The 10,427-nt window shown below is 48.8% G+C and overlaps 1 protein-coding gene across 2 annotated transcripts; it reads right to left on the bottom strand.

Annotated features, from left to right (window-relative positions):
• Nucleotides 1–1,524: 1,524 nt before the first annotated feature.
• On the bottom strand, nt 1,525–10,134 carry SLC25A47 (solute carrier family 25 member 47). 2 transcript variants are annotated; one of them, XM_005520131.3, is made up of 6 exons: nt 9,889–10,134; nt 4,707–4,750; nt 4,355–4,426; nt 3,905–4,087; nt 2,570–2,840; nt 1,525–1,825 (listed from the first exon to the last, which is right to left on the bottom strand). In XM_005520131.3, the coding sequence occupies exons 1-6, from the start codon at nt 9,914–9,916 to the stop codon at nt 1,539–1,541; spliced, it is 885 nt and encodes a 294-aa protein (XP_005520188.2). In that variant the 5' UTR covers nt 9,917–10,134; the 3' UTR covers nt 1,525–1,538. The 2 variants fall into 2 exon arrangements, with proteins under 2 accessions (XP_005520188.2, XP_087914401.1); XM_088058275.1 differs by lacking the exon at nt 9,889–10,134 and adding an exon at nt 8,670–9,866.
• Between the last annotated feature and the right edge of the window lie 293 nt (nt 10,135–10,427).

Here is a 10,427-nt window from a genome sequence, read left to right as displayed (position 1 = left end):
ATCACCTGCAAGAGCTGGGTAGGCCCTTGAAAGAATTCAGGGGCTTGTTAGATATGATAGCATGGCTGTAAATGTGTTTAAAAGGCAAGCTGAAAGCTTAGATTTCAGGAGCTGTGGAGCTTTTCAGTGGTGTCTGTCTGGGGTAGAAGAGGTTCCCTTTATTCTTGTCTAGGAGCACCTGCATTCTTTAAACCTGTTCTTTCTGTATGCCCAAGGCAGCTGACAAATCCTGTCTGCAGTCAGTGTATTAAAACCATGCTATCAACTGGTGAGAGTGACTGCTGACCAGAAGGGTCCTAAATATGAGAACTCCTTTTAAAATACAGTATTCCCCTTTCCCTCCAATAAATTCATTTTAGCAGAATCTGAGAGGTTGGATCCAGAATGCTTCAAGTGTCATCATCTAGGGATTGAACCAGAAGCATATATGTGGCCCCTGAGGCAGGATGAGCAAACTAACATTTCTGGCTTTAGGGATTTTCCTTCTGAAGCGATAGCATGGGCATTGGTTTTTCAATAGACTTTTTCTTGAAAAAAAAAAAAGGAAAAAAGTAATGAAAAAGAAGTGGTAGGAAGATGAGAAAGTCTGAAATTCTTTCAAAATGCACCTCTGGCAAAATACATTTGGCTGCTCCTAACGGCACCATTTAAAGGGAGAAGAGTGTGCACTTTTAAAAGCTGGAAATCTTGATTATGGTCTAGGAGTTTGCAACTCGAGCTTGCCTAACCCCACCAGCGCACAGATTTTATGGCAGCCTTTCCTTCACGAAGCACAGAGGCTTTGCATCTATTCCTACCCTCGCTCCAGGATGAGAACAGATTGCCTCCAAAGCTGTGCCAAGCTGGGAGAGCCGCTGCTCCATGGCCTGCGGAGAGGGTCAGGGAGAAAAGCACGGGCCTGTTGGGAAGCGCGCCTGGCGTCCCAGCGAGAGCGTTAGCGCAGTCATGTAAACACACCGTGTCTGCCACTCATTAAAGAGCAGCGGGGAAAAGAAGACGTTCCTGCTTCAGCTGCTGCCGAGGGGATATAATTGGAGAGTGCTTTGGGGAAATTACTGCTGGGAAGGGGAAGTTGCAGCCTGAAGCACAAGTATGCGAGTCACTCGGTGAATGCAGTGCAGGCACTACATGTGAAGAGCACACGCTGCAGAGTGTTAAATCTTACACAAACTCCCCCCAGCTCTTCCTTTGGTTGTGAGGAGCATTTTCTGTGCCAGTAGAAGAAAAAAATTACTTGATTTACCAAAACCCCTGATCAGACAAACAACTTACTGGAACATAAAAATTTGCAAATGTTTCAAGGGCCTAGGCAGCAGCTACAGTCTAAATACCTTAATGAGATAAAAGGGAGGTTATATATGAAGCCAAGGCTCCGTAATGAGTTTGTAATCCTATAAGAATAAAACAAAGCCATAAACCATCAGCTTTGGGCTGAAATGTCCATGCTTTCTATGCTGTCCATCAATTCAACAGCTGTTTGTGGATGTTGTCTTACAAAAAAAAAAAAAACAAGTACACTTTAGACAGAGTGGAACAAGCTATTTTTTGTTTGTATAATGATCTGTAAATCTCAGTACACCTTCATATGTTACAAACACTACCATATTCACAGGAAAGGCACGAATGCAGTTTAAACCCAGTCCTTTGAAAAGCACTTTTACCCCCTCCTTTCTCACACTTTCCCTCACACAGTGGATCAGGCCTTTGTACTTGTGCTGGTCCGATTCATCTGTTTGCATGCGTGACTTGATGACATCCATGGGAGTAGCTAATCCCCAGGCCAGGACTCCAGCAAAACCACCAGAAAGCAGCACAACAAGGAAACCTGCAGGAGAGAGAGAAGGCAGAAGGGCACTTCACTTGCATCTTGTTCAGCTACAGCCATCTCAGATTTGACAATAAACTTTGGTAACTTCCATGTTTTTCAGGAGTTATTTTGTGCAGCTCTTGCAGTTGTGTGTTTCCAGTGATCTCAGGGAATTTTTGCACATGTGACACTTTGAACACCATGTGAACTAGATGTGGTACAGCCTGAGAGCACTCACACCCTCTTCAGATGGATCTAATCTTTATAATTCTCGAGGAGATGCTCTTTTGCTAAATCTTACCTATCCAATCTTTTCTCAAAGTGGAGAGTTGCTTTTTGGAGCCAGATCACAACTACAAACCTGAACAGTCTTCACCTTCTCCACCTGGACTTCATATTCAAGCTCTGGACTGACCCTTGTCTGAGCTCCATGATGGAACTGGAGCTCATGAACTTTGTCCATGTTTAATTTCTAGTTATCCTGTTTTCACATTAACAGGATTTCATATCCACATTCGAGGCACCAGTGTGGTAGAAACCCCTCCTACAGGAGGAGGAGGAGCTGCTTAGGGACAAGGACATGCCAGTGTGCATGCACTGGGCCTGGGGCCAAAACCAGCACACACAGAGCAATCCCTCATGAGGATCTGGGTGAGGTTTTATAGGTACTGGGAGATGTTTGCCTAGAGCCTGGTTTCCCTCTTAGTGTGGGACTAAATAAGCCATTTTTGCAGGTAATGCCAGATGCTTTCCAATGCCTACCTGGTTTATTTCTCCCATCTGGTGTGAGCCACTCGCACAGTGCAGAATAGGAAAGGAAATATATTGCAGAAGCAGAGCAATCCCTGCAGAGTAATGCAGAACAGCCCTTGTAGAGACCCCCAAAACCTTCCTCCTTGATGATAACCTTCAGACAGTGCAGAGACCCTCGGTACTTTGGCTTGGGAGCAGGCTGATGTGTGATGGAAGGGTGTGGGTTCCTCTGGGTCTGCATCCGAACTTTAGCCACTTCGCTAGGGTTTGTTAACACAACCTGCAACACCAGAGAGTGGCATTTCAACCCTCACAGTTAAACAGTGTTTTGATCTCCCTCCTGTAAATTCTTGTCTCCCATCTTTTCAGGCAATAATACTGTCTGCAAGTTGCAGCAAGCTCCAGCCTCCTCCCCTCTGCCCGTGCTGTTCCACCCAGCAGCAGCAGGACACGTGTGTGAGCTGCACTGGGCAGAGAGGAAGGCAAGGCAGAAATCAACACAGGATATTAAATACCTGTAACTACTTGCTAAACTAGATGGGCGTGGAAAGGGGGATGTCCTCAGCCATAGGGAAGCATACATCAGGGGCTCTTATTTGTATCTGTATTTGAACCAAGACCATCCAGACCATAAAAAGTTAGCCCATGTTGAGTCTAGGAAACACTTAGAAACCTGGCCATCTGCACTGCTCTGTAAGAGGATTGTGACCAGGCACACATTTCTGCCCAGCACGGGATGAGCTCCACCACATTCACAGAGCCTGTGGATGCTCACCCTCACCTGCTTGTAGCAAACTGCTCCTGGACCCAGCCTCCCCTCCCTGTCGAGGGTCCTGCACATTTGCCAGGCAGCATCACCTGCCAGCGGTGCCCTGTTGAGTTTGAAGTCCTGGCCAGGCAGCGCTGTGCTCTGCCCATTCCTGCAGCCATGCCTGTGCAGCTGCTGGGAAAGCACCGACCTGTGCTTTAACTCAGCTATGTCTTTCTTGCATAAACACACCATCGCAGCCGCTTGGGGACTTTGCTGCCTATGCTGTTTTTTCTTCCTTGTTCTGCATTTGCTGCCAAGGTCTGTGTCATTTTAATGGCATGTTCTTAAGCGTTCCGCCGCTCCAAACCAAATCCAGCACGAGCTGCCCAGCAGGACTCAGCCACACCACGGAGCCAGACAGTGAAAGGGCAGTGTGGGCAGAGCATGACCTCCCCTGCAAAAACAAACCCACCAGACTTGTCACAGGCTCCCCTGTGGCCTCCCGGACTGAAAAAACATTCCCTGCTTTTCCAGCTGCCTCTGTTTGTGAGCAAGATCTCTTGTAGTGCTTTCCCTGTGGGCTGTTTACCTACCCGGGCAGCGCCGGCAGCAGCTCCAGCAAGTGAAACATCCAGCTTGGATGGCTTGGCATCTGCAGCCCCGTATTGCAGCTTGCAGATGGCACCGAGGAAGTTTTTGTACGTGCCAAAGGAAACAGAGGAAACCACAGACACAGCGAGGACTGACGCAGTCACACCTCTGTAAAATCCCCGGACCTCGTGGGAGACAGAGGAGAAAGGTGGCTTTAAGGGTGGAGGGCATGGGAAAGCATCTGCTCCAAAGCACTGGCTGTACACCGCTGAGTCAAAACTTACTCCCACCCTACAGCTCAGCAGCAAAGCTGAATTTCACCCTGACCCCTCTCCCAACAGATGCTTGTATGTAACTGGTGCCCATCCTCCCCAAACTGGCAGAGGCAGCTCTGCTTCTCTGAAACACAGCATCTGCAACTGGTATCAGCAATTCTGAGGAGAGGCACCTACCTTTTCTGTCCTGTATGTTTCCTGAACACAGTGCCAAAATCCTCTGTAGTGGTTCTCAGTCTGAATTCTCACCTAGAAATGCAGGGACAACTTTAAAACGCAGATATCAGATTAAAAAGAAATAAAACAGCAAATGCCATAGCAGTAAAACAGATAATTAACCATAAAATAACTTCACCAAACAATTTTTTTTTTTTTTTTTTGTTAGAGGCAAACACAACCAAATACAGTGAGATATGGAGATGTAATGCAGATAAAGTGTTATCATGGGACTTTTCTTCTGAAAAGGAGGGGGAAAACAAAAGGGCCTTTGTTTTTCTTTCATAGTCAAGAAATAAAGCCCAGTAGGTACCTTTACTGTGTCCAGTGGATAACCCACAGCTGTGCTTAGACCACCTGAAACAGAGAATATGTTGGAGATGGTTAACAGCACGTGTCACAAGAGACCATTTCACTCAGCACAGAAGGAACAGCAGCACTGGGGAATAGCAGAAAACAGCTCCAGAGCACAGCCATGCCTGGCACCAGACTCCTCGAGCTCCACTAATGACATTTGAGCCAAGACTGACAGAAAAAAATGCAGATTTCTCTGAGTGACCAGGGCTCTCTCAGAGGAGGAAACAGAGTATGGGAAACTTATCAGGGAGAAACAAGAAGATGGAGCAAGACGAGACAGGGAGAGACACTGAGAGCACTGCCCCACGAAGGATGAAGGGAGAATACTGGGCTGTATTTGTTTCCCCTCTCAGCTTAGGCACTAAAGCGTCTTTGGACTATGACCAAGCATCCTCACGTGAGGTGCAAAGCATCCCCACTCACATGGTCCGGAGCAGTTTTGGTTTCAGGGCTCGGTGGGATTTGGGGCAGGGAGGGATTAGTGCCGGCAGTGTCCAGAGGCAGCGGCCGCAGAGCCCGCCCAGCACGGCCCGCTGACCATCGCTCCTGCCTGGGCATGTCCAGCCCCCAGGCACTGTCAATCCTCTAGCAACACCCACACTCACTCCTAGAGCCCTAAAATAGCTGCTGGATATGCACTAATCCTCTGAGACAAAGCTACTGCCTTAATGGCAAGCAAGGAGGGCTAAAGAGCTCCAACCAGGATTTCTCTCTCTTGCAATAATAAATAGATCTCACCTCACCTCTAAGCGTTAGCAGGTAATAAAGGTGCTGACCTGAAAACTTCCTCCCAGTACATCACCTGCCAAGTCATCTGAGAGAAATCAGGCTGGAGAACAATGGAGCTGTATCCACATGAGTTATTTAGACAGAGATCGAGTTCACAGAAATGCTGGATGAGCCCATCAGGCATTCAGAGATACAGGGCACATCTGGTAGCTCACCCCTTGAAAACTGCCTCCACTGAGCTCTTCTTTAAAAAAGAGAAATTAAAACCCAAGCTACTTAAAAATGTGTTAGTTGGTGGGGGCATGTTCACCGATGATTACATGGCTGCTTGAGAGCTCTGGAAAGCTCTCCCATGTTCTGGAGAAAAGCAGCAGCTGCTCTTGTGAGTCACTGGGAGACAACCCCAAAGTGCGTTACTCAGTGCATTACAGCATCTTTCGTGCAGAAAATTGAGGTTTGTTCTTCAAAAACATCCATCAAATCTGACACCAGATAAACAGCAATGAAGGGGGAAAAAGGACCTAGATGGAAGAGAGACAATGATGGAAGAGAGAGGGCAAGGGGGAATACTCAGGTAATAATATAGCTTGAAGAAGCAATGGCTTTGGTCCAAGCAGAGAGTGACAATGCACAGTCATCTGGGGACCTGCGCTGCCCCACGTTCCTGGCCATCAGCCAGAGTAAACACGGACACTGCCAGCCAGGGAGGAGCAGCACACAAGTCAGTGCCAGGGTGACAGTGCTGACCTCACAGCTGCAGTCCCCCGGCCCAAGCACCCCATCTCAGCTGGGCTTTGACAAACCTCATCGTTTTCAGCATTCCTGAACGTCAGGGGCATGGGCTGGGCTTAGAACCATGGGCAGGGGCTGACCAGGTGCTGGCCACAGGGGCACCAGGCACAGCCAAGTCCTGGCTCGCTGCACTGGATGAGGAAGGGAGGAGCTTCGGCTCATGCAGATCATACACCAAGGATGACTTGGGTCAGTGTTTGACCAGAACTGACCTCCCTTCTGGAGAAATCACCCTGTTCACACGTTAAGATACAAAGACAGCAGCCCAGCCCAAAACAGACTGTTTCAGCCCTAAAGGCTCACAATCAGCTTGGTTCCAGCAAGGACCAAACATCTCCACTTGGGAGGAGACCATAAAAGTAAATTTTCCACTGCTCCCCACAAAGATGTAAATCTCCCAAACTTCCAAATAACTCAGCCTGCCATGAACTGTGCTACCTAGGGGCACAAAGCACTCCAAGCAGTGGTCAGAGCTGAGGAGTTCAAGAGCCAGGTCTATCAAAGGCTGAGGAATGAGGGCTCTGCACACTGTCACACGATATAAATAGCCTGGGACTAAGATAGCATGACCCACACATGCCCTGTTTGCGCAGCAAAATCAAAGAAGGCCAGCAATGAACAGTGGGCATACAGGGGACAGTTCCTGTGGGACTCCTGCTGAGTAACACTGCATCAGCTGTGACAAAAATAAACAGCAAAACCAAGGGAATTACTTTTTATTATTATTATTTTAGTGAGATATTTTTTATGCCTCCTTCATCTGAGATATTCCCAGGTATTAAGCAGAGGTTGCAGCATCCCCTACACACACAGAGTGCACAAAATGGATCTCTCACACTCTCTACACAAGTCAGGTCACTCTGACCAAGCAACTTAAATAAGGAGAGATTCTGGCAGGATGGCCAGGGAGCAAGTGGCAGCTGCACAGAGCCCACCAGGCTGCAACAGCTCTGAGCTGTTGGCAAAACCCTGGCTGAGACACCCAGGGAGAAGCAGGGATCAATGTCCATGCACTGCATGGGTAGACAGCAACTTTCAAAACCTTTTGTATTGTGCAGAGCTGGAAACATCAGTGGCCCTAAGCAAGCTGAGGTTCATTCAGTAACATGACCCCAGCAGGATCTGCTTTAGCTGTGAGGAGACAGCATGTTCCTTCTGCAGGGGGATTATTTTATCTGCCCTTGGACTGCATGTAACCTCCCAGCTGTGGAAAAGCCCAGTCATGCTGCAGACCCTGTTGCTCTGCCACCTCCAGGTAAAGTTCAGCTTCACTTCCCCAAGTCTTTACTCCTGACATACGAGTCAGGTCATCCTGCAATCCTCAACAGCCCCAGTCATCAGTCCCTGCCATGGCCCAGGCTCCTGCTGTAGCAGGCCTAGAAAGTGTGCATGGGATCACAGGAAAATTCAAGTCAGAAGGGACCTCAGGAGGTCTCTAGTCCAACCTCCTGCTCAATTTTACAGGCCAGGAAGTACTGCTTCTTAAAACATCCAGCCACAGTTGTTGGTTATAGAAAGTCTCCACAGTCACTAAGCATGTTCCTCTCATGTTTTTTCTATCTGGAGCCTTAGCAGATCACTGTTTCTTGGGCTGAAGATGCTGAGTTTATCTCATTGCCACGGAACCCGTTGCCCAGAGGTGATGCACAGTATTTGTGCAGCTGCCTGAGGCAGCCAGAGGCTGGAATTTGAATGGGCATGATGTCTGCTGTTTTTCAGAGGTGCTTAAGCCATGCTTTCTCCAAGACACTCTGAAATAGATCTAGGTCACAAGAATGTCATTTACAAAACAGAAACTCTTATTTTTTATGTTGCTTCATGCTCTTCAGCTGGATTCATAGACTCCCTAGGAATATGAAAACTGCTTCAGCTCTAGCAAACATTAACCCCAAAATAAGCTCAGCACCAAAACCATCCCAGAACCCCAGGAGCTGTTTCATCTGAGGGGAAGGATGGTGGCCCTGAAGCCCTGCCCAGGAGACACAGGGCTCCTCCCATGTGTCTATGGGCAAGCTCCCACCTCTGTCAGCCAGTGAGAACTTGCTCTCTGACACATTGAGGTCAGTGAAGTGCCTTACAACAAGCAGAAATTTTTCTGGTCCCAGCTGGATCTCCACAGCCTGCATCCCCTGAGGCTGAGCCTGTGTTCAGGGCACACAGGGAGATTCTTGCTGCATGGCAGGGCAGGACATGATGCTGGAGCCTGGACAGGGGTCACAGCACAAACCTGGCTTTGCGTGGGAGCCAGGGCAGAAAGCCAAGGTGAATGGCCACGTTCAAACTGTTTTCAGCTCTCCATGTTCCCTTGCAAAAGAAGTTTGTCCTTAAATGTCCTACTTCAAACTGTGGTAAAAAAGCAAAGGTGTCCAAGAAACGAATATATTCATCTCTGCCCCACCATGAACATGAAGTCTGAGAGGGGGTTTGGTAAATCCTTCTGGGATGGACATCCCGTTGCCAGCCCTAGGAGAGGGTTTCCTTCTCCACAGGGTGCTCTGAAGCTATCATGGTGGGGCTGGTTATATCCTCCTCTCCCATGAAGGGTCTCCCAACACCCCAGGAGGACCAACACCCCAAGGATAGGCACAACAGGCTCCTCCAGGGCCGGATGCTGCTAGATGTCAAACCTTGCCCCGCTTGCACATATTGGGTGATGAGCAATTAATAGGCAGGGTAAGACTCAGCGTGGTCCTTCCCAGGACAAACACATCTGCAGCAGGACCACAGGCTGTTCCTGGTGAGGGAAAATGCCAAATTTCAGTGAGTGACAAAGTGAGACCTGTCATGCAGGCTTGGGCTGGATGTCTCAGCCACCTGGTAGGTTCACCTGGCCTTTCTGTCAAGTGGTGACCCAAAGGCCTTTCTCGTGGTACTTACTGGTATATATTACCTTGTATACTCCAGTAAATCTAATGAGATTTCAGCAAAGAACTGAGACCGATGGGTACATTTTGCCGTTTAAAACAAAGATGGGTTTGAGCAGTACATGCTCTAAAAATGTCTAGGATTTAATCACACTTCTCTCCTGTTACTTTTTTTGTACACAGCTAACCTACTTTCTCCCAGATCAAAGCCTGCTGCGTAGCTCGCCTGCGCTGAGATCGCCATCACAACTGCAAATACATCTTAACCTAAGAGAACGCAGAGGTCGTTCCTCCAGGCATTCTGAATGCAATAAGAACACTGTGCTTCCTCCCCTCCTGTCTCTCAAATCACATCCTCAGCCCCCCAGAGCCACCATCCCAGCAGCCAGCTGGGACCCCCAGATGCCAGGCACGTGAGGGTTCCGCAGTCAGGGCTATACAAGCCGGTTTGTATCTGCGCAAAACCTATTACACTCTGTCTCTCCCTATTAGAGTTCTACCCTGTCCCACTGCAATTAGACTCGAGGAACTGCAGGCAATGACCTCAGCTGACCAAGCTGCAGCACTGCCTGTCCAGCAGCTCTGTGAACCTGCTCTGATGACATTTCCCGCTTCATAAGGAAGAACGCACTTTTAACAAGCAGCCTGCATCGAAAGACTCTCAGCTCTGCTATTGAGACCTGTTCTCTAGCTGAAGAAGGAAACAAACACAGCTATCTGCTTTTGTCAACAAGCGCTAATTCACGTATTTACCTCCGATGGCCCCAGCAATGAAATCCATCCAGAGTGCGGCTGCTGCCTTAATCACCCTGATGAGTGTGAGGGAGGCAGAAGGGATGAGGACACGGTCCGGTCTTCCCCGAGCCCTGCCGGTCCTCCGGAGACACTGATTTGTAGTGTGAATCACCTTCCTACAGTCTGCTCTTGCCTCTGGGGATTGTGAGCCTTGTGGGTACTTGATGAATTTGTACACTGGTGGCAGAGCAGGGAAGCCTGGAACTCTTCCAGGAACACAGTGAATAAGTAATCCCGTGAAGCCCTGAAATGCTGCGCCAAAGCTGCTGTTCCCAGTGCCCTTTTGCCTGGACAGTGCTGAGGGGTGGTGACTCTCAGGGTAAGGCTGGCTGTGAAGGGGCCATCCCCTGCTGTACTTACGAGCCCCAGAGGACAGCTTTGCACACTTGTTTGCCAGAGGAGACGCTGCATTTGTGGCTTTTTGCAGGATTTCTCCTCCCCCTGTCCCAGCCCACCCTTTCTCCTCCTGATGGACCACACACCCTTTCTGTTAATGA

The sequence above is a fragment of the Pseudopodoces humilis genome, chromosome 7, assembly GCF_049639895.1.
Source record: "Pseudopodoces humilis isolate 2021_Gansu_Grassland_sample_001 chromosome 7, ASM4963989v1, whole genome shotgun sequence".
Classification (NCBI taxonomy): domain Eukaryota; kingdom Metazoa; phylum Chordata; class Aves; order Passeriformes; family Paridae; genus Pseudopodoces; species Pseudopodoces humilis.
This window is presented reverse-complemented; position numbering and strand designations above follow the sequence as displayed.